Below are 27325 nucleotides of genomic sequence, written 5' to 3'. Positions count from 1 at the left end.
ATTTAGATCTGGAAGATTCAAATACGAAGCTAGATCGAGGAAAGGAAAAAGTTTGGGATTAGTAGATTTTTATTGTTTACAAACAAGTATCAAGGTAAGTTCATGTAACTTGAATTATATTCATAAATTGCTTGAGATTGTATGTTATTGATGTGAATATGATTTGAATGTCATTGTATGAAAATTAATGAAACATTGATATATTTGATAAAATGGGAAGAAATCCCGGTTGAATGAAAGGAAAATTCGATGGATCTCTGAAAAGGAATTGACGGTAAAAAGGATCTAGCCCGGACGGGTGATCCTATCTTGATATAGCCCTCCCGAAGAATATGTGTAAAATAGATTTAGCCAGGACGGGTAATCCAAATTAGGGTATGAATTTAGCCTGGACTGGTAATTCAGATCCAAGCTCATTAGAGTAATTGTCGTTACAGGGGATTTAGCCTGGACTGGTAATCCCGACAATACTCTATGAGTTTAAATTGCAGGGGATTTAGCCTGGACTGGTAATCCCGCTGCAAGGTTGAGGTTCGCGGGAGTGTGCTCTCTGAAATGGAAATGTGCGCACATGAATATGAATTGACGGACCCAGAAATGTAGACTAAAAGTGTATCTCTGAAAATCCATCGAAAATTCCAAGAAATTCAACGGGATAAATATGGAAAAATAACAAGGAAATGGAAATCATGGTATTGACGAGCTCATCAATCATAGTATATATTATTGGTACATGGAAATTATTGTACTAACTTGAATGTTGAGTTTGTGCATATTAGGGTAATAATGCATTGAATGGATATATGGATGTTTATTGTATTGTATTGAAAATATTAGGTAAGTATAATTCTTGTTACATGAGCTTACTAAGCACAATGTGCTTACCCCGTTTCCTTTTTCCCTGTTTTGTAGTGTTAAGAGCTCGGAGGTCGGATTTGGTCGGAGACACATCACACTGTCAACCTCAGGATTTCGGTATATAAAGAAACTTTATTTTGGAAATCAATGGCATGTATAAGCTAACAAAGTAAATGTTAACGTGAAATGAATGTAAAGTTAGCCATTAGTATGGTTAACAAACCTGGTTTTAGATATGTGATGACGTTATCTTATAAATATGCATGAATTTATCTTGAAAATATGTTGAATTGATTTGGTTGATATGGATTGGTCTCGATTTAATATTGCAGGGAAGGTTAGATATTTATAAAGGGGTTATATTGAATATAAAAAAAAATTAATTCGTAAACTCTAGTAATGCCTTGTACCCTATTCCGGCAATGAATACGGGTAGGGGTATTATAGTTAGTCCACAAGAAGTACCATGATTGAAAACTCCTTACTGTATACTCTTTACGAAAGCAATTCATCCAACTGCTTTGTCTAATGACCTCATCATGTATGTGTTACTATCATATGATATCCTTGATTCTTTTAAGTTCAATCCGTTCACTCAATACATCCTATTTTATCTCATTGTCAGCATTGTGTCTTCTTAATGATTAATATGATCACTGTCAATAAATGACTGTGATAAATTGCTCATTCGAGAACAAGCAACTCGTGGTCACTTTCCATATTTATCAATCCACACAATACCAATGAGAGGATATCATTAACTCTTTAATTGAACTATAAATTTCACTGTTGCTAGTAAAGCCATACCATACACAAGTCATGTACCCAACATATCGTCTATGGGCTCGATCATCTTTAAAGCATAGGCCTCCATTTATATCAAAACACATGAGTTGCATACTCATGGTTAGTGACAACTCAGGATTTAGGTAAATCACACCATGAACGTCACAAGTGAATTATTTCACAAACAGGTTCAAAATTAATTCATCTTGGGTCCGGTCTAATGTATCATTCTACCAATTAATACATCTATGTCTCTACTTTTGGAGTCAACTGCTCTAATATCTAAGACTAGCCATGTCCCCAATTGGAATTGTAGACGACATAATAATCCTTCTCAGTATTTGAATCAAATGGTCACTTTGATTCTTTTACGGGATTACAGACTCATTTGGACTATCTACTGAAGTAAGTCATCTTTCTCGCAATATAAACGTTCTTTACAATGCCACTTATCTTCAGTTTAAACTTTAGACAATCAATGAGCTAATATTTGCTTGCCACAATTTCGCTATGCATGTAAAATATAAAAGACATAATAGTGAAATGTGAAATTAACTTTCTTTATTTATTCATCGTTCAAATAAATAGAAAACAGTTACATGTTTACTACAATATGGGCACATTTCCCAACACCTAGGTTCGTGATGCTCTGGTAAAGTTCTCATCTCTTCTATCAAAAACACGTTTTTGGTTCTCATACCAAAGATCAAGAATCATGTTTCTTTATCTCATTTTCATCCAATAAGTCTTTGCATTGTGTTGTATAATGTTGTCACTAAAATCATCGCCAATCGTTTTAAGCCTATTTTTCCTAATCTTATTGCCCAGAATCAGGTGAATTTTGTTGCTAAGAGGCAAATAATGTAGAATATCATCATTTCATAAGAAATTGTGCATTCCATGCGTACTAAGAAGAGGAAGAAATCATGGATGGCAATTAAAGTGGATTTAGAGAAAACTTATGATAAAATTCATTGGGATTTTATTGAAGATACCTTAGTTGATGTTGGTTTCCCTCCAAATTTGATCAATACCATTATGGATTGTATCTCGTCAGCTTCAATGCAAATTATGTGGAATGGTAGACTTTCAACGGGTTTTATTCTTAAGAGGGGTATCAGGTAAGGATGCCCTTTATCTTTGTATATCTTCATTTTTTGCATGGAGAGATTAGGCCAATTAATTCACAGAGATGTTGAAAGTAAATTCTAGAAGCCAGTTGTTCTGGGTAAGAATGGTCCACCCATTTTACACCTCTTCTTTGCGGATGACTTATTTTTGTTTGCTGAAGCTGAGGTTGATTATCCAACATATACCAGTCGTCCACATGCATTATCTCTTTCTCAAAATCTCTCAACTGCTCATCTCCTTATACAGGAGGACCTTGCGACCTGACGAGAAAGAGCTAAGGTGGGAGTGCTATATTAAGCCACCATCTAACAAAGACAGCACATCACTAAACACAAACCTCGTCTGTACCCTAGACTCTTCTGCTACATCGGATTTAGCCCCCTTAACTTAATCCCTCTCGAGTCACAGCTCAAAGTAGTGCTCACCCTAATGTACTCATGATCACGTCCTCAAACAAAAGCGACGTAATCCTCCGGGAAATGAGTCACAAAACTCTAAATTTATTACATAGAGTCTTCCTAAAATTCTCACTTCAATCCAATTAGGCTTGATCGCTTTCCTTATTCTATGCAAGTAGTTCTTTCGATATGAGTTCCCTGGCGGTCTCACACATGTAGCTTAGGAAAAAGAACTACCTACCGGGGGCTTTACTTACACAAGGCCAGATATGAGTTGTTGTTGGAATTTTTTAATGTTTTTCCTTCGACTCATTGCATTGCTTTATCTGGTTGGAATGGCAAGGGAGCCGCATAGGGGGATGCCAGTTTTATCATTCGCTTCAACATAAGAGATTACAGCTTTTTCTGTCTAAGGCAGAAAAACGGACTTTACATAGTTAACTTCCAGGATGACCTATGTTTGTAAGGCGCACAGAATTATAGAGGCTATACTTGCTTTTGGTAAGGTGTTGAGGCATAATGTCAATGAATAGAAACTACCATTTATTTTTTAAAAAATATTAATGCTCACAATGCTGCAAATATATGCAACATTCTTGGGTATTGCCATTCAGAGGATTTGGGAACTTATTTGGGTTTGCCTCTATTTCATAAAAGAGTCACAAAGAATACTTTCAATTTTGTTATTGATAAAGTCAGACATAAACTTGATAATTTGAATGTAAGATCACTCTCCATGGTAGGAAGGATTATTCTTGCTCGATCTATGTTGTTATTGATTCCAAACTATTTCATGCAAATTGTGAAGATTCCACATGGTATCTGTGTAGAAATTGAAAGAATTACAAGGCTTTTATTTAGGGAAGTACAACATCCAATAAAAAGGTGTCGTTGGTGAAATGGGAAGATTGTTGTCAACCTCAGTCTAATGGAGGGATTGGAATTCGTCGCCTAAAAGATCAAAATGACTCGTTCATACTCAAGTTGAGTTTCAATCTCCTTACAAACAAGCACGATTTATGGGTTAAAGTCCTCTGATCCAAATACAAGTTTTTTTAGACTATTCTGGAAAACATTACCCGAAATAACTACTCGTTCATTTGGAATTTGATAACAAATATTTGGCCTTTGCTTTGTCAAAGCCTCATTTGGTTTGTTGGTGATGGTTCCACTATGAAATTTTGGACAAACAACTGGATAGCGGCATTTGGTCCTCTTCTTAATTACTGATTCCCTTCTGTTATTGACAGTTTTATCACTTTAAATGAGATTGTTTCTTCCAATGGAGACTAGAATTGGGATTATCTATGATGTTTTTTTATAGCAATGTTATTTTGTATATTGCGAGAATTCCAGTGCCAAATCCCTTGGTTGGATAGGATACTCTCATATCTAGGTGGTTTCTAAATGGTGTTTATACGGTAAAGCCAACTTATAATATGCTCTTAAAGAATTCTTTGAATCTTGAGGATGACAAATAGAAGTTAGTATGGAGGCTCGATGACCCCCAACAGATTTGTCAATTTCTATGGCTAGTCTTAAAGTATTGCCTTTTGACTAATTTGGAGAGATGTAAAAGAGGGATCTCTGATGTAACACCTTCTACCCGTATCCGTTGCTGGAATAGGGTACGAGGCATTACCGGAGTTTGCTGAACATTTTCAGATAATTCCGAATAATTTATTATTCATATTCTGAAAATAATCATAACGTCCCTCTATTGGGCCCTCGAAGCCCAAAACATACATTAAACATTCAATTCACATTCATGTCACATAAATATACAATTCAAACATTCAATAATTCCATTCAAGTTACACGAACTTACTTCATTGCTTATTTGTGTTTATAATTTCACTAATTAGAAAATTTTTCTTTTCCACGTTCAAGTCTCATATTTGATCCACCTGGATCTTTATAAATAAATTTGATCATCATTTTTATTTATTTCATATTTTGATACGTTCAATTAATACTCTAGGCAAAATTACCATTTTACTCCTGAACATTTGATTAATGATGATTTCATCCTTAAGCTCAGAAAAATAAAGTTCTTGTAATTTAATCCTTCTTTCGAGCCTAATTATTCTTATATATATTGATGATAGCCCATGAATTCTATAAAATAACAAAATTTTCCATAATTTCAACACTTTTCAATTTAATCCCTAAAACATGTTTTCACCCAATCTTGATCTAAATTAATAATTTCATTCAGTTTTGTAATTTAAATAATAAGATAATCCATTTCATGCAATTTGCTCACTTCTGAAATTTTTACAAAATTGCCCATAAGGTTTTACTTTTATTCAATTTAGTCCTTGAGCCTAAAACATGCAAATTAGCCATACAAGCTGAATATTCATATATATTTCCTCCTCCTCCTCTCCATTCCACATCCTTGATTTATATATCATGCTTATAAGTAACATTATCTATAATTTCACTATTGACTTATATATATATTTGAAGCTATCCATCTGTATCATAGTCACTAAATTATTTTTATCTTAAGATATAGAACTCCAAATTAATATCCAATAATTTTCCCTGAAACTAGCCTCACATATCTTCTTACCATAAAATTTTCAAAATTTTTGGTTTAACCAATAAGTACAATTTATTCTTTAAATTTACCCCTGTTCTGCTGTCTGACAGTTCCGACCCTTCTTCACTAAGAATTATTTATCTCATCGTACGAGATTTGAATGATGTTACTGCTTATTTTTCTTGAAAATAGACTTATTAAGGATTTTAAAAATACAAATTTAAACCCTTATTTATTTTTATCCAATTTTTTATGATTTTAAAAGTCAGAACAGAGGAACCATAAATCATTCTGACCTTGTCTCACTAAATTTATTATATCTCACAATTCACAATTCCATTGCTTACAATGTTTCTTCTATAACAAACCAGACTCAATAAGCTTTAATTCCATATTTTTTTCATCTATAATTCGATTTCCACAATTTATGGTGATTTTTCAAAGTTATCCTACTACTGCTGTCCAAAACTGTTTTAGTGCAAGATGTTTATTTACCATGTTTATAACACCCTTATTTTCTTTCTCTACACTATTTCTCATTACTTTATCTTATTTTCTCTTCACTAACAAATCAAGAACATATGACCATATATAAGAAAACTCTACATTAACATCAATTCCATGCTTTTTCAATAATATTAATCTTAAAACTATATTTATTGATGTTCTTACCTTGTTCCATTGATTTCAATCTTTAACTTGATTTTCTCTCTCCTCCAGCTTCTATTTCTTGAATCTAACTTAATATTGTAGCTCCCCATAGTCTCCTTATGATCTTTCTCTCTTGATGGCTATGGGAATTCTTTTAATCTGTAGGTGAAAATGGTGGATTTTTGGTGAAAGGACCAAATTGTAAAGAAAGAAAAACTTTCTTTCTTTCTCTCTTCTTCTCACGTTGGTTTGCATGGGAAAGATGATGAAAATTCTTCATCTTTCCTTCCTTTTATACTTAATAAATAATAATAAAATAATAAAATATCTTATTAAAATATTAATAAAATAATATTTATCTAATTAATAGTTATAAAATATCATCAACAACATCATGACTTTCTAGATTTTTGTCTCTTCCAATTGATCATTTTTCCCTTTGTGATATTTTAAAATTCCATCATTGAATCATCACATAATTTGGTAAAATTATGATTTAGTCCTTCAAATTTTGAGTATTTACTCTTGTGCAACAAAACCTTTCTCACTTTTACAATTAGTCCTTTCTTGAATTAATATATCATAATATACTTCCCAATGTTGACATAACTCAGAATTTTCCCTTTTTTTCACTTTATTTCCTTATTTTACTATATTAAGGATAATATCTTACTGTAAAAAATTTCGGGATATTACATTTGAGGATCCTTCTTGCGCGTTTTGCAGATATGTTGAAGAGTCCTGTATTCACATCCTTAAAGGCTGCCAACATGCTCAGGAAGTTTGGAAACAGATCCTCCTTTCGAACCTCTTCACCCAATTTTCTTACTTTTTGCAGGATTAAATTTTGGCAAATTTGAGAAATGCTCTCGGTTTAGATTTTCAAGGCATGGTCTGGCCATCCTTTTTCGACATTGTTTGTTGAAAACTATGGAAACAAAGAAATTTTAAGATTTTTCATGATGCTCCTTTGAATTCAGCCAATGTCATCAAATCTTCATGGTGTTGGGTAAGATGTACCAAGATGAGAACAGAGAGGGTCAGGGTCCCTTCCAAAATGGTAGTTGGGATTGTAGATGGTTCCCACTACCCACTGACTCTTTCAAATTGAATGTTGATGGCGTACGGAACCTATCTTCAGCAGTCATCACAAGAGATGAACAGGGTAAATTGTTATAGGGATTTAGGAGAAATATTGGAAGATGTAGTGTTGAACAAGTTGAGCTTTGGGCCATTTACAATGGGTTACAATTTGCATAGAGGGTCAATTGGAAAGAAGTTATAGTAGAGATTGATTGTGATACATTTGTCAAAGATATCCTTGGTGGCCTTAAGAGATGTACAAATAGAGACTTGGTCTCAAGAATTCAAAAACTTTGCAAACGTGATTGGCATGTGGTCATCAAACAGATCCCAAGAAATGTAACGGCCCAAATTTCAGTGATATAGGAATAGTGATTTGAGATCACAAAATTCGATATGTGAGTTTAGTTATTAGTAAGTAAAAGTTAAGTGTAACACCCTTCGCCCGTATCCCTCGCCGGAACAGGGTTCGAGGTGCTACCAGATTTAAACTCATCCATTTATATAAAACCAGACCGTAAAAATTTTTGATCAATTTTAAACTTTTCATACACACGTATATTATCCTTTAATCGGGCTTACAAGGCCCAAAATATTCATGAGGCATTATTAAATATTTACCAATATCTTAGTCTTGTATCATTTACTTACTCAACTGTACAACCCTATACATGCCATAGACTCGAAACACTAAGATTTACTTACGCCGATAGCGTAGACTTGACAATGTGATAATATCTCTGACGGCCTTCAACCCGAGCTAACCTGGCAACCCTAGGGAATATGGGAAAGAAAAGGAGAGTAAGCTTTACGCTTAGTAAGTTCATAAGAAAACAATAAGTAACTCATTAACAAGTTTTATCAATGTTTACAACATAATCACAAATTCACTACAAGTTGTCTTCCTGAGCAATAGTCACTAAATTATTTATATCTGGAGCTAAAAAACTCCAAATCAATTGCCATTAATTTTCCCTGAAAATAGACTCATAAATCTTCCATACATAAAATTTTCAGAATTTTAGGTTTGGCCAATCAATACCATATTTTTCTTAAAGTGTCCCCTGTTTCACTGTTTGACTAATCTGACCACTCTTCACTACGAATCAAATTTCTCATTGTACAGAATTCAAAATATGTTATATTTGATTTCATTTGAAACTAGACTCATTAAGGAGTCTAAGCATATAAATTTTATCTTATAACCATTTTTGTACAAATTATAATGATTTTCTAAAAACAGAATAGGGGACCCCGAAGTCATCTGAATCTATCCCACGCCACTTCAAATATCTCATTATCTACAATTCTTTTGCTTACACAGTTTCTTTTATAAGAAACTAGACTCATTAAGATTTAATTACATAATTTATTCAGCTTCTAACTCAACTCCAAAAATTTATGGTGATTTTCTAAAATCACGTTACTGCTGCTGTCCCAATCAGATTTATTACAAATTTACTCTTTCACACATTCTTTGCATTCACATTATTTAAACATGTATATCACCAATCAATTTCATCACATATCTATAATTTCACTCAAGCATAATCTTAATACAATACATCATGCTCAATGATTCACACACAACCGTTCAAATTAGCAATTATAAGATGATTCCGCACATAGTCCACCCTTATCGATAATTTACGATGGTTTTGCCCTTACTCACATATATGACATAGGCATTTTCACCTATGCTTCTCATTTCACATTCATGATTCAATTCCAATCGATCTAACATGCATAAGAATATATCACATACCTGGCCAACTTAATGCATTGAACAAATTCAATTGCCGAATTAACACAAGGTCTCATAGTCTTAGACTTTTATCAAATCACCGGCATTTAACCTGCTAGGTTTTAAACCCGATAATATTATTCACCAGCTTAAAGCTTGCTAGGCTCAAAGCTCAAATATCACCATTATAAAGTCGTCTCATAAATAATTCATATAATATAGCATGTATACCTGTTCACTTTGCTCTATTTAATCATTCAATCACAATTTATAATTTCCCTTTGAATCATTCGATATTTTGCACACTAAGTGTCATTCTCAATATCTCGCACACTAAGTGTCATTCTCAATATTTCGTACACTGAGTACCATATTCGATTGCCCCGCACACAAAGTGCCACATTTTGTCGATATGTCGTCAGACATTAAAATATTCACATATATACAATTTATACAATATTAAAACATTAGAAACATCAATTTAACAATGCTTATTGCATACGAACTTACCTGGCTAAATTGTAGAGATACCAAAGTTCAGGGGCATTTTGGTAATTTTCTTATTTTTCTCGATTTTCCACCCGATCTTGATCTAAATTAATAATTTCATTCAGTATATTAATTTAGACATTAAAACACCTCATTTCATACAATTTGGTCATTTTTGTCATTTTTACAAAATTACCCCTAAAGTTTTACTTTTATTCATTTTAGTCCCTGAGCTCAAAACATGCAAATTAACCATTTTTAACCATAATTAAGCTTAGCCAAATGTTCATGGTATCAAAACAGTCCATAATTCACTTTATGGAAAAATTATAGTTTTGCCCCTAATATTTCAACTTCTTTACAATTTAGTCCCTATATCATAAAAATGCAAATTCATGAAATTGAGTAAAATTATACTATATACGAATATGAATAGTGTCTCTAGCAGCCCAACATTTCATTTATTTGACATTTTAACCAAAAAGTTTTCACATTTATCAATTTAGCCCTTAATTGTCAATTTCACAAAAATTCACTTAACAAAAAGTGTTTAACTATCAACAAGGACTCATATTCTTCCATTAAACTTCAAATCCCTATTATAGTCATCAATGGAAAATATCAAACTATTCAATGTTTTTGCAAAATAGTCCCTTCATTAGATAGATTAAGCAACAACGATCCCGAAAATATAAAAATAATTAAAAACGGGACTAGAAATGCCTACCATGCATTAGCTGAAAGTTGGAAGCTTCTTCCAGGGCTTCTCAAGCCTTCATATTCAGCTGGTAAAAAGAGAATGAAAAAGATGACACCTTGATTCTTTTATTATATTCATTTTATTATTATTTTTAACCAATTTACAATATTAACCTTTATACACTTTATTTATTACACCAAATGCCAAGCCATCATATCCCACTATCTCTTTAATGGGATAATTACCAAATAAGGACTTCTACTTTTAAGTTCTATATCTATTTAATACCTTTAGGTTATAGAACACAACTTTTGCACTTTACACAATTTAGTCCTTTTTGTTTAATTAACTATCGAAACGATAAAATTTTTCAACGAAACTTTAATACCATCTTATTGCCACTACGTAAATATTTATAAAAATATTTACAACTCGGTTTATAGAAACAAGGTCCCGCTACCTCATTTTCTAAACCCACTTGACCTTAGGGTCATACCACTTAAACTTAATAAATCGCTTATAAAACAAAAATCATAATATCAAAAACATTTTTAAAATCACAATTAACTCGTAAATATTAAATATAATATTTACCAACCTACTCGTTAGGATTTGGTGGCCCCGAAACCACTGTTCCGATCAACCCTAAAAAAAACAGGCTGTTACATTAAGTGTGGTTTTAGAAATAATTTCGAATTAGTGAAATTATGAATTAAAAGAAATTTGTAGATTAAATAAGATAAAAACGAGGTATCGAGACCTCAAATTCATAAAATGAGCCATAAATATTTTTACAAATATTTATGGAGTGTTAGTAAGTTAGTGTTAAATAGTTGTTAAGAAATTTTAAGGTTTCGGTGGTGAATTAGGTAAAAAAGACTAAATTGAATTAAGTGCAAAATTGTGAAATGTGATTAAATAGATCTAGTAATTATTAAAGGAGAAATAAATAGGCAATTAAACACCTATTATTGGGCTGGATGGCAGGTGTGTGCTGGAAAAATAAAAATCAAGTGTGATCAAGGGGCAAAATTGGAATTGGGTAAATATTAAATTGTAAAATATGATATATTAGGTAAAAATCTAGAGTTTTCTTCAATTTTCTTCATCTTCTCTAGCAAAAAACACCATTGAAGGGTTCTTTTAAGCTTGTCTCTCATATTTCTATTACATGTAAGCTCCATTCTTGATTATTTCTTGTGATTTTGGTGATTTTGAGACTTTTGCAACTAGGTCCTAATATCTAATTCAATAGTTTTTGCTTTTATGAATATTTTAGAAAGTTACCATGAGTAAGTGTTGAAATTTTATGATGATTTATCATGGAATTAAGGTTTTAATTTCATTATATGATGATTTTATGAAGAGATTTGCATAGAAATTTATTTTAGGACCTAATTGTGAAAGTTGTTGGAATTAGAGTTTTGTGTTGAATCTTGGAATGTCAAAGTCTGTGAAGTAGTTTGTATGGTTTAGATAAAATCATATTTGAATGAATTAGTTTAATTTATGAATGAATTGAGCAGGGACTAAATTGTAAAAAATGAAAAGTTTGGGGTAATTGTGTAATTTTAAAAATTAAGGGCATAAATTGTGAAATAGAATGGAATTGAAATAGATGCTAATGAAGGAATGATTTTATAATTATAGATCAAGAAAAAGAAGTGAATCGTGGAAAAGAGAAAATTTAAGAATAGTCCCTGAATTTCTATGACTTTTGCAAATTAGCTCAGGTAAGTTCATATGGCAAAGTTCAATGTTTGATATGAAAATCTTACAATTTTTAAAGTATTTTATTGTAGATGAATATTATCAAATTGTATTAACTAATGAATAATGTGTAACTAAAAGAACAAATTAGTTGGAAGAATGGTTTGAGTGCTTTCATTTTATGACTATAATGAATTGACGGAAAAGATGTGATATATGATTCCGTATAAGACCATAGCCGGGCTATGGCATCGGTACAATGTGATTTGTGTTCCCGTATAAGACCATAGCTGGGCTATGGCATCGGTGTGATGTGATAATGTGATTCCGTATAAGGCCATATCTGGGATATGGCATCGGTATGATATTGATCCGTGTAAAACCATGGCAGGGTTATGACTTCGGTGTGTGATGTGTAATAATGTGAAAGTCCATAGTTTATTATGGCAATGTGATAATGAAACACTTAATTCCATTATTGTTCACTAATTTGACAATGGAAATAAATAAGAAATGGGCCCAAAAGAATTAAGTTTATGAATAGCAACATGGAAATTATTCAAACGAGTTTATTAATGAAATTGTGATTTGAAAGATGAATTAGATAAGCTAATAAATATATGATTGTGTACAATATTTGGTAAGATTTGTGAGATTATGCCTATGAGCTTACTAAGCTTCTATAAGCTTTGTGAAATTATGCCTATGAGCTTACTAAGCTTCTGTAAGCTTACTTGTGTCTGTTATTTGTTTTGTAGATTGACTTATATATATATACGGAGGAACGGATCTACAACAAGGATCACACTATCCAGATTTACTCCGGTAGATTTTGTTAAACAAATTTTTGATTTATATGGCATGTATAGGATTTGATTTAATAATGTAATTATATGAATAGTTAAGTATGCAAACTATGTTGAATGTGATGTTTTGTGATTGGAAAATGAAATATACATGTTTTGGCTTGAAATAATTGATTAGTTGGATTCTATTAGTGTATAATTGTATTTAGGTACAGGAAATGGATAAAAAGAATGATATTAGATTGAAATATACAAGTAAATGTTTTGGGCATGAATAGGGTGTGTTTAGTATGTGAAAATAGCTTTAAAATGGTCAAAAATTATCTTTTCACACGGCCAAATCACATGGCCGTGTGGAAAAGTCAGAATCTACACATGGGCAGGCCACACGAGCATGTTCCAGGCCACACGGACGTGTCCCAAGCCACACGGGCATGTACCTCTATCTTCAAAGAAAATTTTCCAAAGTTCCCGGTTAGTCTCAAATCACTTTTAAAACATATATAGGGCCCCGTAGGCCCATATTAAGGACTTTAAGATGAAATTTGATAAGAATTGATCTGAAATGTAAAGTTTATGACTCGATTTTGTATAAATGTTAGTGTATAAGTCCGGTAATGCCTCGTAGCCCTATTTCAATGACGGCTTAGGGTTAGGGGATGTTACATTTATTGGTATCAGAGCTTCGATTTAGCTGATTCTTGGAATATGTATGATGTGAAAAGTGTCTAGAACTACATGTCATATAAATCTGTGATAGTGTGATGTGTATGTTCCGATCTAATTCTTTTTTTTATTATAGATTATATTCGATTTGAAAAGATGTCAGATAGACCAGAACAAACTGAGCAAGAAGAAGTTAATAGAAGAGTACAAACCTTTGAACAAGGAACAAGTAGTGAAGTTCCAATTTCATTGATGCGAGAACAAGAACTTAAAAATATGATTTATGGATTCATGAATCAGTGGTATAATGAAAATGTGCGGGAAAGAAATTAGACCAGCAACCTCCTCCCTCTATTTCAACATCGGTAGTACCCCCGGTTGCTCCTCCACCTCCTCCGACAACTGAATTTGGTAAACGTTCTCCATTTGAAAAGCTCAGAAAACATGGGGCCGAAGAATTTCAGGGAAGAACAGATGATGACCCCGTCAAATCTGAGTATTGGCTACAAAGTATAATGAGGGTGTTTAAGCAAATGGTGTGCTCACCAGATGATTACTTAATATGTACTGTGTCATTACTGAAAGAAGAAGCTTATAACTGGTGGGAAACAATAGAAGCTGTAGTACCAGCTGAGAAGATCACTTGGGAATTTTTCCAAAATGAACTTAAGAAGAAATATGGTGGTAGAAGATATCTAGATAAGAAGAAAAGAGAACTTCTTGACTTGCGACAAGGAAACAAGTGAGTGGCTGAATATGAAAGAGAATTTGTTTATCTGAGTAAATATGCTCGAGATATCGTACCCACTGAGGAAGAAATGTGTATCAGATTCGAAGAAGGGCTTAATGATAAGATTAGAATGATGATAAGGGGCACTGAGATACGAGAATTTGTTGTTTTATCAGATCGTGCTCAGAAACTTGAAGAAGTATATAATAGAAAGATGCAACGAGATAGAAGAAGTAAAGAATCTTTCAAAAGAAGTGCATCTAAGTCATTTTTAGCTTTACCAATGAAGAAATCTAAAGAGGAGTTTAGTCGAGCCACTTCAGCACCGAAAAGATCGGGAAAGAGTAGACCAAGACAATCTAATTATAAGGCATTTGACAGACCTGCTATTAGTGTGGATAGTGTACAAAATACCCAAAGGCCTAAGTGCCAACATTGTGGAAGAAGTCACCCGATGAATGTAGAAGTAAGTTAGAAGCTTGTTATAAATGTGGGGCCACGGATCACTTTATTCGTAATTGTCCCCAATTACAAGTAGAAGAAGTGGAACAGAAGGAGAAACAGAAAACTCCTCCTCAAAAAAGAAGACGCTCTGGTCAAAGCAGTGCTACAGGGGCTACTCGTTCGGGTATGAAAGATACTGCTAGTCGATCAGAAGTTAAAGCTCCTGCTCCTACTTATGCCATTCGAGCAAGAGAAGAAGTGATAGCTCTGGATGTAATTGTTGGTACTTTCTATCTTTATGATGTTCCTGTGTATGCTTTAATAGACCCTGGATCTACTCATTCATATATTTGTACTATGTTAGCATTGGAAAGGAATTTATTTGTTGAGCCTACTGATTATGATGTACAAGTTACAAATATGTTAGGTCAAAGTGTGGTAGTTAATTTAATAAGCCATAACTGTCCACTGAAAGTTAAGGGCCGTGATTTCCCCGCTGATTTGATGTTGCTACCCTTTCAGGAATTTGACATTATCTTGGGAATGGACTGGTTAATGAAACATGATACGGTAGTGAATTATCGAGGAAAACAAATTAGTTTGAAATGTCAGATAGGAGATATTATTTTGGTTGAGTCTAGAAATTTGGATGATACTGTTAGAATGATTTCATCTATTTCTGATCAGAAATTGTTGTGTAAAGGAAATGAGGTTTATTTAGCCTATGTTCTTGATACTCGAAGTTCTGAATCAAAGTTAGAGCAATTATCTGTTGTGAATGAATTCACGGATCTATTTCCTGAAGAATTACCAGGTTTACCACCCGATAGAGAGGTTGAGTCTGTGATAGATATGCTTCCGGGAATAGCTCCCATATCAATGACATCGTATAGAATGGCTCCAACTGAATTAAAAGAATTGAAGACACAGTTGCAAAAGTTGTTGGACAAAGGGTTTATCAGACTGAGTATGTCGCCATGGGGTGCACCTGTCTTATTTGTGAAAAAGAAGGACGGTTCATTGAGGCTGTGTATAAATTACAGATAGTTGAATAAAGTAACGATTAAAAATAAATATCCTTTGCCTCGTATTGATGATTTATTTGATCAGCTTAAGGATGCTGCGGAGTTTTTGAAAATAGATCTCAGATCTGGGTATTATCAGTTAAGGTAAAGGAATGTGATGTACCGAAAACAACTTTTAGAACTCGGTATAGACACTATGAGTTTTTGGTTATGCCATTTGGTTTGACGAATGCTCCTGCTGCTTTTATGGATTTAATGAATCGAATTTTTCAGTCCTACCTGGATAGATTTGTGGTTGTGTTTATTGACAATATACTGATCTATTCAAGGACAAAATCTGAGCATGCTCAAACTGCAGATTTTGAGGGAAAAACAGTTATATGCAAAATTCAGCAAATGTAAATTTTGGCATCATGAAGTGGGATTCTTGGGTCACATTGTGTCGGCTGATGGTGTACGAGTAGATCTGAACAAGGTGTTAGCAGTGATTAATTGGTAAACTCCAAAGAATGTTACGGAAGTGCGAAGTTTTCTTGGGTTAGCAGGTTACTATCATCGATTTGTGAAAATTTTTTCAATGATTGCTTCACCGATGACCCGGATACTGCAAAAGAATGTTGAATTTGTATGGTCGGAAGAATGCCAACGAAGTTTTGATCAGTTAAAGAAAAGGTTTATAGAGGCCCCAGTGTTGACTCAGCTTGAATCAGGTGTGCCGTATGTAGTATAGAGTGATGCCTCTTTGAATGGTTTAGGTTGTGTACTGGTATAGTCAGGAAAATTTGTAGCATATGCTTCTCGGCAGTTGAAACTACATGAGAGGAACTACCCTACACATGATCTTGAGCTAGCTTCTATAGTATTTGCTCTAAAAATTTGGAGACACTACCTATATAGGGAGAAATGTTATGTGTATACAGACCATAAAAGTTTGAAATATTTAATGTCACAGAAAGATCTGAACTTGAGACAGAGGCAATGGTTAAAGCTATTGAAAGATTATGATCTTGTCATTGATTATCATCCGGGTAAGGCAAATATAGTGGCAGATGCACTTAGTCAGAAATCGTCATTATTTGCTCTTCGGGCGTTAAATGCTTATTTGCCTGTTAATGAAGATGGTTCTGTGTTAGCCAAATTAAAGGCAAAACCAATATTCTTTCAACGAATTTGGGAGTTGCAAGATGAAGATCCGAAGTTGGTGCTAAAACGACAAATGGTTCAAGATAACATGAACTTAGAGTACTCTATTGATAATGGTGGTATGTTATACTATCGCAATAGAATTTGTGTTCCAAATAAACTAGAATTGAAGAATGATATCTTATCAGAGGTTTATAGTAGCATATACTCGATTCATCCGGACAGTACGAAGATGTATGTGATATGAAGAAAATGTATTGGTGGCCAGGTATGAAGCGAGAAATTTGTGAATTTGTAGCGAAATGCTTGATTTGTCAACAGGTAAAAGCAGAACATCAAGTACCCATAGGTTTGCTACAACCTGTAATGATTCCAGAATGGAAGTGGGAACATGTGACTATGGATTTTGTATCTGGATTTCCCATGACGCCAAAGAAGAAAGATTCAATTTGGGTGATAGCAGACAGATTAACTAAGTCAGCGCATTTTATTCCGGTCAGAACGGATTTTTCGCTTGAAAAATTAGCAGAATTATATGCGTCAGAAATTGTGAGATTACATGGGGTGCCGACATCAATTATTTCAGATCGAGATCTGAGGTTTACTTCGAGATTTTGGAGTAAACTACAGGAAGATTTAGGTACCAAATTAAAATTTAGTACAGCTTTTCATCCTCAGACTGATGGGCAGTCAGAATGAGTGATTCAAATTTTGGAAGATATGTTGAGGTGTTGTATACTCGAGTTCAGTGGTAGCTGGGAAATGTATTTACCTTTAGCTGAATTTGCTTATAATAATAGTTATCAAGCTAGTATCAAAATGGCACCGTTTATGGAAGGAAATCTAAAACCCCATTGTATTGGTCCGAATTAAGTGAATCAAAATTAGTAGGAGTGGATTTAATTCGGGAAACTGAAGAAAAAGTTCAGATTATTCGAGAAAGTTTGAAAGCTGCTTCCGATCGTCAGAAGTCCTATGCGGATTTGAAAAGAAGAGATATAGAGTTCAATGTGGGTGATCGTGTGTTCTTGAAAGTTTCTCCGTGGAAGAAAATTCTACGGTTTGGTAGAAAAAGAAAGCTTAGTCCACGATTTATCGGGCCGTATGAGATCACTGAGAGGATTGGTCCAGTAGCTTATAGATTGGCCTTGCCTCCAGAACTTGAGAAAATTCATAATGTATTTCATGTATTTATGTTGAGACGGTATAGATCAGACCCTTCACATGTGATTCCTCATACTGAGATAGAGCTACAAACAGATATGACTTATTCGGAGGAACCAGTGAAAATATTAGCTCAGGAAGTTAAAGAGCTACGGAATAAGTGCGTACCATTAGTAAAAGTGTTATGGCATCGACATGGATTGGAGGAGGCAACCTGGGAGACGGAAGAATCCGTAAGATCACAGTATCCGCATTTGTTTTCAGGTACGAAATTTCGAGGACGAAATTTCCTAAGGGGGGAGAGTTGTAACGACCCAAATTTCAGTGATATCGGAATAGTGATTTGAGATCACTAAATCTGATATGTGAGTTTAGCTATTAGTAAGTAAAAGTTAAGTGTGGTTTTAGAAATAATTTCGAATTAGTGAAATTATGAATTAAAAGAAATTTATAGATTAAATAAGACAAAAACGAGGTATCGAGACCTTGAATTCATAAAATGAGCCATAAATATTTTTATAAATATTTATGGAGTGTTAGTAAGTTAGTATTAAAATTTTGTTAAGAAATTTTAAGGTTTCGGTAGTGAATTGGGTAAAAAGGACTAAATTGAATTAAGTGCAAAATTGTGAAATGTGATTAAATAGCTCCAATAATTATTAAAGGAGGACTAAATAGGCAATTAAATACCTATTATTGGGCTAGACGGCAGGTGTGTGCTGGAAAAATAAAAATCAAGTGTGAACAAGGGGTAAAATTGGAATTGGGTAAATATTAAATTGTAAAATAGATATATTAGGTAAAAATCTAGAGTTTTCTTCAATTTTCTTCATCTTCTTCAGAAAAAAACACCATTGAAGGGTACTTTTAAGCTGGTCTCTCATATTTCTATTACATGTAAGCTTAATTCTTGATTATTTCTTGTGATTTTTGTGATTTTGAGACTTTTGCAACTAGGTCCTAATATCTAATTCAATAGTTTTTGCTTTTATGAATATTTTAGAAAGTTACCATGAGTGAGTGCTGAAATTTTATGATGATTTATCATGTAATTAAGGTTTTAATTTCATTATATGATGATTTTATGAAAAGATTTGCATAGAAATTTATTTTAGGACCTAATTGTGAAAGTTGTTGGAATTAGAGTTTTGTGTTGAATCTTGGAATGTCAAAGTCTGTGAAGTAGTTTGTATGGTTTAGATAAAATCATATTTGAATGAATTAGTTTAATTTATGAATGAATTGAGCAGGGACTAAATCGTAAAAATTGAAAAGTTTGGGGTAATTGTGTAATTTTAAAAATTAAGGGCATAAATTGTGAAATAGAATGGAATTGAAATAGATGCTAATGAAGGAATGATTTTATAATTATAGATCAAGAAAAAGAAGTGAATCGTGGAAAAGAGAAAATTTAAGAATAGTCCCTGAATTTCTATGACTTTTGCAAATTAGCTCAGGTAAGTTCATATGGCAAAGTTCAATGTTTGATATGAAAATCTTACAATTTTTAAAGTATTTTATTGTAGATGAATATTATCAAATTGTATTAACTAATGAATAATGTGTAACTAAAAGAACAAATTAGTTGGAACAATGATTTGAGTGCTTTCATTTTATAACTATAATGAATTGACGGAAAAGATGTGATATATGATTCCGTATAAGACCATAGCTGGGCTATGGCATCGGTACAATGTGATTTGTGTTCCCGTATAAGACCATAGTTGGGCTATGGCATCAGTGTGATGTGATAATGTGATTCCGTATAAGACCATATCTGGGATATGGCATCGGTATGATATGTGATCCGTCTAAGACCATGGCAGGGCTATGGCTTCGGTGTGTGATGTGTGACAATATGAAAGTCCATAGTTTACTATGGCAATGTGATAATGAAGCACTCAATTCCATTATTGTTCCCTAATTTGACAATGGAAATAAATAAGAAATGGGCCTAAAAGAATTAAGTTCGTGAATAGTAACATGGAAATTATTCAAACGAGTTTATTAATGAAATTGTGATTTGCAGGATGAATTAGATAAGCTAATAAATATATGATTGTGTACAATATTTGGTAAGATTTGTGAGATTATGCCTATGAGCTTACTAAGCTTCTATAAGCTTACTTGTGTATGTTATTTGTTTTGTAGATTGACTTATATATATACGGAGGATCGGATCTACAACAAGGATCACACTATCGAGATTTACTCTGATAGATTTTGTTAAACAAATTTTTGATTTATATGTCATGTATAGGATTTGATTTAGTAATGTAATTATATGAATAGTTAAGTATGCAAACTATGTTGAATGTGATGTTTTGTGATTGGAAAATGAAATATACATGTTTTGGCTTGAAATAATTGATTGGTTGGATTCTATTAGTGTATAATTGTATTTAGGTACAGGAAATGGATAAAAAGAATGATATTAGATTGAAATATACAAGTAAATGTTTTGGGCATGAATAGAGTGTGTTTAGTATGTGAAAATAGCTTTAAAATGGTCAAAAATTATCTTTTCACACGGCCAAATCATATGGACGTGTGCCCAGGCCGTGTGGAAAAGTCAGAATCTGCACTTGGGCAAGCCACACGGGCATGTTCCAGGCCACATGGGCGTGTCCCAAGCCATACGGGCATGTGCCCCTATCTTCAAGGAAAATTTTCCAAAGTTCTCGGTTAGTCTCAAATCACTTCTAAAACATATATAGGGCCCCGTAGGCCCATATTAAGGACTTTAAGATGAAATTTGATAAGAATTGATCTGAAATGTAAAGTTTATGACTCGATTTTGTATAAATGTTAGTGTATGAGTTCAGTAATGCCTCGTAGCCCTATTCCGGTGACGGCTTGGGGTTAGGGGGTGTTATAAGAAATGCGAATTTTGCATCCCACGTACAGGCAGGCTTAATGAAGGCATTCCCTTTTGGCCCACGAGTATTTTATGTTCCCCCGGCTAAAGTTTCTGATCAGATTCGTTTAGATATAGAGTCTTTATTTTCAACTTCAGATGTTATTTCTGTTAGTTTATAATTGATTCTACCTTTTTATTACAAAAAAAAAAAAAGCTGACAAAGGCGAACCAAAATGTGTGGCCAAGTCCTTAATTAGCGCTAAATTTAAAAGGGGTAAATTATACCAATAATCATTCAGTTAATAATAAATATTTTTTGTCATTCCATTATAAAATGTTATAAAATGGTCACTTAATAATTTAATTTTTCTTTTTTGGTTACCAATCGTTAATTTACTAATGAAAAATAACTTGACAACTTTTAAAATTGACATAATAGAGACTTTAACCTTCAATATTTATACATTATGTCAATTTAATCTTGATTTTAAAAAAACCCTCAACATTTACACATTGTGTAAATTGGTCTTTTCTTTTTGCAATTTTTTTAATTTGTGACATTGAGGATTAATTTTAAAAGAACAAGAAAAAATTAACATTATTATATTAGATTTTCAAGTGTTTCCATTTTTGATATATTTCCTATCAAATTTAGTTGATAGATTTTTTTTTTTTAGCTTTTTAGGTGAAAATGTCAAAATAAAATATAATTAAAAAAAGGATCAAATTACACAATGTGTAAACATTGAGGGTTAAATTTTAAGAATCAAGACTAAATTAACCCAATGTAAAAATGTTGAAGATTAAATTTACTATTATGCCAATTTTAAAAGCTATCATGTTTTCTTTTCATTAGCCATTTACTGGTTGATGACCAAAAAAGGAAATTTTGAATAGTTGGGTGATCATTTTTGTAACTTTTTATATTTGAGTGATAAAAAAATCCTTACCAATAGCTGGGTGACTACAAATGTAGCTTATCCATTCAAAAATTGAATTCAATTAATTCTTTGAAAAAGAAATTTCACTTAACTTAAATTTGAATTAACATTATTTGATTTAGGGTTAATATATAAAGAGGTATTGAACTTAGCAACTTATACCTACTTGGTAACTAAATTGATTTTTAAACATAAATGATACCTAAATATGGAAACCGTTAAAATACATTGACATAGCATTGACGACCAATAACATGACGACATGTGACAATTTAAAAAAAATAAAAATTAAACATTTTAACCTAGAGCATCAAACTTTATTTTTTTCATTTTCAATTTTAAAAAATATTAATGTTAGAGTTTTATGATGTATTTAGATGCGAGTTTATTGCACCAAAAAATCTTTAAATTATGTTTTAAGTTTTAAATCTGTTTTTAAATTTGACAGTGTTCTAAAAGAATGTTAAAAGTATCGTTGATAAATCAATCAAGTCCTTCTATCATCTTAACATTTTCTTGAGTCTTAAATGTTAGTTTGAATATGTCGTAAAGTGAAATTTATTTAAGCAAATTAATTTTAAAACTCAATTAAATATTAAAATATTAGTACCGTTATATTTAATTATCAAAATATATAACTTTTACCGAATACAAATATAATATATATATAAATACATGTATCAAATAATGTATTAAGCAAAATGATAATAAAGTTCCAGTGATTGGGTTTGAGAGGATGCAAAAGCGACGACGTTTGAGCGGCGTCTAAAGCGAAGTCCTACTTTTGTTTTGACTTCTAATCCTTTTCTTATCAGACTTCGATCTCTTTCTCTCTCTGCTCCCAACGATCCCTCCTTCCTTTTCTCTTCAAAATTCAGCCAACTTTTAAGGTAAAAATTTTCTACTTCTTTTTTATTTTCGTTCTCACGAATCCCTTAATTTTATGATTCCATTTTTCTACAAGTTCCAAATCTTTTTTCTTGGTTTTCATCTGTTTATCGGTCGATCTTTTTTTTTGAATCCCCCCCCATGTTTTCTAAGATTCAATTCGTGTTTTATAGAAAATGAAATTGTGGGTTTTTTCGACTTATTAGTTGGTTACTTGGTTACAGTTTTTCTCTGTTGTTATCATTCTTACTTTTTTTTTCTGTCAGTATGTGGGGTTTTGCTTCTAACGCCATTGCAAGCATTGGGTTAAAGAATTCAAAAGAGTCGAGTCGAGCTTGTTCCGAGTTTTCAGACGATGATGTATGTTCTAATGGTAGTAGAGATGAAGGGTTGGAATGTCCCATTTGTTGGGAATCTTTCAACATCGTTGAGAATGTTCCTTATGTTTTATGGTGCGGTCATACCCTTTGCCAAAACTGCATCTTGGGGCTTCAACCTGCTGTTTTGAAACTCCCCACTTCTCAATTCGAGATCCCTTTGTTCGTTTCTTGCCCATGGTGCCACTTGCTATCGCTCCGCCTTGTTTATAAAGGGAACCTCAAGTTCCCTAGCAAGAATTTCTTCCTTCTATGGATGATTGAGAGCTTGAATGGTGATAGATATGGTGTTGTGAGGAGAGCTTCGCCTGGGGATAATCAGTGTAATCTAATGCTGGGAAATCAAGCTAGCAGTGGTGTTGTTAGGAGGGAGTTATATGCTCATGGTTCTCAACAAATTCGGTCTGGAGATAATGGTGGCAGTAGTAACGTGGAGAGGCATCATCGTTTCTCACTTTATAAGTCGTTGTATTTCTTTGTTCACCTTACAACCAAGTTCCCATTGGTCATCATGCTCCTTTTGATTGTTTTCTTTGCAATACCAGGGAGTGTTGTTATCTTATTACTTTACTTACTGGTGACGGTTGTTTTTGCTGTCCCGTCTTTGTTGGTGATGTACTTTGCATTCCCTATGTTGAATAGGTTGGTAAGAGAAATAGCCTCATGAGATGTTGCTTTCATACTTCGAAGGTCTAAGAGATTATGGTTTCTAACGAAAACCTTTCAGATTAATATATTGTTTTCATGATGGAGTATGACTTGAAATGTCTCATAGGCTTTTTTTTTTTTGAAATTGTGGTCTTGTCCTTGAATTAGATGCCATTGAAGTGGCTGCTAACCTGTTGTACAAGCTTGAGTTCCCAAAAGAAAATAATGTGCAGTTTGTAGTGGTTATATCCTCTCTCTATCTCTCTCTTAATTGTCATAATTAATTTTTCTGCAATTTGATATAGATATTTCTCTGTTTTTGCTGCTTTGTATTGTTGCAAGCTTGATTCAGCAGTCAGGTAAATTGTTTTGCTGGTTGCCTAATTCTCATTGCAGCTTTTTTCACATGGGTTACTATCTTTTAACTGGTTTTTGATCATACAAGAATGAACAAACAACCTCATTTTTTGGTTTGGTTGTCATCTTGATGGTAACTTCAAAGAGAAAAGGGGGATGGGGGTATCCTGCCTTTTACTTGGGCTCATATCTAGTACTTCAATCTCATTAACAATTGAAATGGTTCAGCTTTCTAATTACTATCTCATTCTTGTCTCGTTACTTGAGATCTACTATGTAATGGAGACATGAAGGTGTTTTTCTACTGCAGAGAGTGCATAATGAACAAGATGGAGTGTTACTTAAAACTCAGGATGCTACATGATTTGGTACATTCAGCAGCAGAAGCATGCCCTTGGAACCTCTCCTGTTTTTCTAATTATATTTGCCTTTTCCTTTGCTTTAAGCTCATCTTTTTTCTGGCTCGCCTCTGCCTGTGCTCTTGCTCCATCCACAGCTTGTTTGATATATTCCATTTCATTTTTAAATTTTAGTAATGCCCGTGCTCTCTTTCGCTCTAATCCACTCTGATGCCTCAAGAAATAAGCTATTAGTTTCTAAGAATTAGTTTGATTTAAGGAAAGGAAAATAAGTCTCACCTCTGTTCTGTCCAGCTTGTTCTTGGCTTTCTTCTTCTTCTTTTCCTCCCAGGCAAGTATAGTGCTATTCAACTTCTTATACCTGTAATCTATCTGTTAGGAAGTGGATGATATGATATTATTTGCTTCTGAATTTAAGTGGACAATTTTATGTTGCATGGCATTTGTTGTTTCAATGCAGTTTAGTTGCTTTCTTCCTTTAATATATTGGTGCTGATTGGTTATTATTATTCAATACTACTTAATAAGTTAGCAATAAATACTCTATTTACCGTTCTTTGATCTTGGCCATCTCATCCTTCTCCCAATCCTCTGCTTTTGTCTGCTCTGTTTCTGGCCTTGGCTCTATGGTAGGAGGCTCCTCAGGTCTTCCTGCTGCAGTTCTAATGGCAGGATGATCAGGTTTTGGTGCTGTGCTTGCTGGTTTTATGGTGGAGACATCAGGTTTTAGTGCTGCACTTTCTGTTTGACTGGAAAGCATATCAGGTTTAGAAGAACTTCTTTGTTTCGTAATGCTAGTGTTGCCTAAGTAATCTGCAAAAGTAAGAGGTCTTTTAAGTGATGGAGCAGATTTAGTTTCGTTATCATCCATGCCATCAGGCACTGCCACTTTACTTTCTGCACTTCCTGAACCTTTTGTCGAACCCTTGCCTGTTAATATCTTTTGGTTAAACAGCAGCAGAAACTAGAAGTTCATAATACTCTTACAACATGGATATCAGAATTCGAATTCTCATGCTTTGAGTCTCTACCTGAGAATTGTTTGGATACAGTGCCAGGTTTCGATGTTGAAAATGACTTATCTTCCTTTCTGCTCTTATCTCTGGTCAAAGAGGGTCCAAGACCTGCACTGGTCTTCTTCTGGTCCTGGATGCTTGGTTCTGCAATTGAGTTAATGACATATGTAGCAGCTGCAGCTGCAACTGCAAGTACTTGCTCTGGTTTATGGTTTGAGTCGTCATTCCAACTCGTCATTTTGCCAGAAAATGGTTTTCCAAACCAGTTTTGAGTTCTCTCTGGCAAATCCAAAATTAACATCGGTTATAGTTTCCTCAACTTGTACATGATTTCTCTTGAAAACGATGATGCAGAAGGAATGTACTTTTTGGTTCAAAGAGGAACATCATTTAAAGTTCACCTTCAGGTTGAAAAGGCAAGGGAAAATGGATAATGTATAAAATATTTCCATGTTCTTTTAAGATTATCTGCTCATTAAGAACTTTTACCTGCTTTGAAAGATCGAGTTTTTTGTGGTGGCATCCGTTGGTTTCTAATACTGCTCGACTCCTCTGTTTTTCCATGTTCGGCACCAGAAAATCTCCCCCTGGCATAAACGATAAGTCAAATGGAAGCAGATTCCTAAAGATTTCAAAATCTTATACACAGTGAATAGTAAGTTCCCTGAACATATATAGTTTTAATTTTCTTTTACACAAGCTCATCTGCCACAGCTATATTTTTTTTTCTTGGTTAATGCATTTATTATGGATTAAGTTCTATAGAAGAAAATTAGTGCAATGCCTACATTTCCATATCTAAAACGAAAAGAACAGTGGAATTTAATAAGCCGTTTTGGATTTATGATGAATTCTCGACTTGTTAGTGAAATTAAAAACTCTATTGTCGGTGTATGAAAATCAAACCATCGAAAAGAAAATAGAATTTACCTCATCTGCTTCATAAAATTCTCCATTGCATCGGATGAATTTCTTTGAATAAATCTTGGAACTTTTTTATTTATAGAGAAATGAATCAATGGTGGGCAATGGAGGGGACTGCTTTTATTTGAAAGGAGATATAATCGAGAAGGAAGAATTGTGATGGTTTGGTAATAGCATGCAAGCTTTGGATAATTTGGCTTGCATGCAAAGGTTGAGTTGGATATTTATAAAGAAACGTCTTATCTGTCTACATCCTTTTGATGTTAAATTTTAATGTGTTTGAAGCATTTTTAAGAAGGTTTCTTTCCTGAAAAGCAAATAAGGTTTGAGAAGAATCTTGTTTTGTTAAGCTAAAAATGATTCTACTTTATTTTTGTTGCTATAATTTCAGCTTACAAAGAAAGCTTCTCAGATATTGGGTGGCTGGAATTGAACCGGAATGATTGAACTTGTTAAAAGTCGGTTAAAGAACCATTTGGATCGGATTTTAGTTAGTTTAAATATTTATTTTTGTTTATTATTATTATTTTTAAATATAATTTGAATTTTTTAACGGTTGAATCGAGAAGTCAATGTTAAAAAAAAAATCACTTTCAGAATCAAATGTTGTTTTTAATCCTCATTTATAATTTATAATTATCTTTTTATTGAAATTTGATTCAAATAAATAACATTATTATTTAAATTAAAATTTACTAACAAAATATCAATAATGATTTTTTTTATATTTTTATTGAAATGTAATATTAATGAATCTAAAATAAATATTTATTTTTTCAAAAATAATATTAGACACTAAAATACAATGCTATAACCAACCATGCGTAGTGTTGGATATAATTTACCTTGTCAAACACTCCGAATTTGTCGGTTTTTAGC

At 33.1% G+C, this 27325-nt stretch overlaps 2 protein-coding genes across 2 annotated transcripts; one reads left to right on the top strand and one right to left on the bottom strand.

The window, feature by feature from the left end:
* Window positions 1-22610: 22610 nt before the first annotated feature.
* On the top strand, window positions 22611-24036 carry LOC107893928 (uncharacterized). Its single transcript, XM_016819074.2, has 2 exons — window positions 22611-22767; window positions 23032-24036. The coding sequence occupies exon 2, from the start codon at window positions 23033-23035 to the stop codon at window positions 23807-23809; it is 777 nt and encodes a 258-aa protein (XP_016674563.1). The 5' UTR covers window positions 22611-22767; window position 23032; the 3' UTR covers window positions 23810-24036.
* Window positions 24037-24465: 429 nt separating this feature from the next.
* LOC107893927 (uncharacterized) lies at window positions 24466-26630 on the bottom strand. Its single transcript, XM_016819073.2, has 6 exons — window positions 26453-26630; window positions 26012-26109; window positions 25538-25801; window positions 25058-25436; window positions 24786-24867; window positions 24466-24713 (listed from the first exon to the last, which is right to left on the bottom strand). Exons 1-6 carry the CDS (start codon window positions 26476-26478, stop codon window positions 24522-24524), a joined length of 1041 nt encoding a protein of 346 aa, XP_016674562.1. The 5' UTR covers window positions 26479-26630; the 3' UTR covers window positions 24466-24521.
* Between the last annotated feature and the right edge of the window lie 695 nt (window positions 26631-27325).

This window comes from Gossypium hirsutum, chromosome A13 (genome assembly GCF_007990345.1).
Source record: "Gossypium hirsutum isolate 1008001.06 chromosome A13, Gossypium_hirsutum_v2.1, whole genome shotgun sequence".
In the NCBI taxonomy this organism is placed as follows: domain Eukaryota; kingdom Viridiplantae; phylum Streptophyta; class Magnoliopsida; order Malvales; family Malvaceae; genus Gossypium; species Gossypium hirsutum.
This window is presented reverse-complemented; position numbering and strand designations above follow the sequence as displayed.

Coding starts and splice junctions, on each gene's coding strand:
- LOC107893928 (XM_016819074.2), top strand. CDS start 23,033: ATGTGGGGTTTTGCTTCTAACGCCATTGCAAGCATTGGGTTAAAGAAT.
- LOC107893927 (XM_016819073.2), bottom strand. CDS start 26,478: ATGGAGAATTTTATGAAGCAGATGAG. Junction 25,802..26,011: donor AACTCGATCTTTCAAAGCAG/GTAAAAGTTCTT, acceptor TGGATTTGCCAG/AGAGAACTCAAAACTGGTTT. Junction 24,714..24,785: donor ACAAGCTGGACAGAACAGAG/GTGAGACTTATT, acceptor TTGAGGCATCAG/AGTGGATTAGAGCGAAAGAG.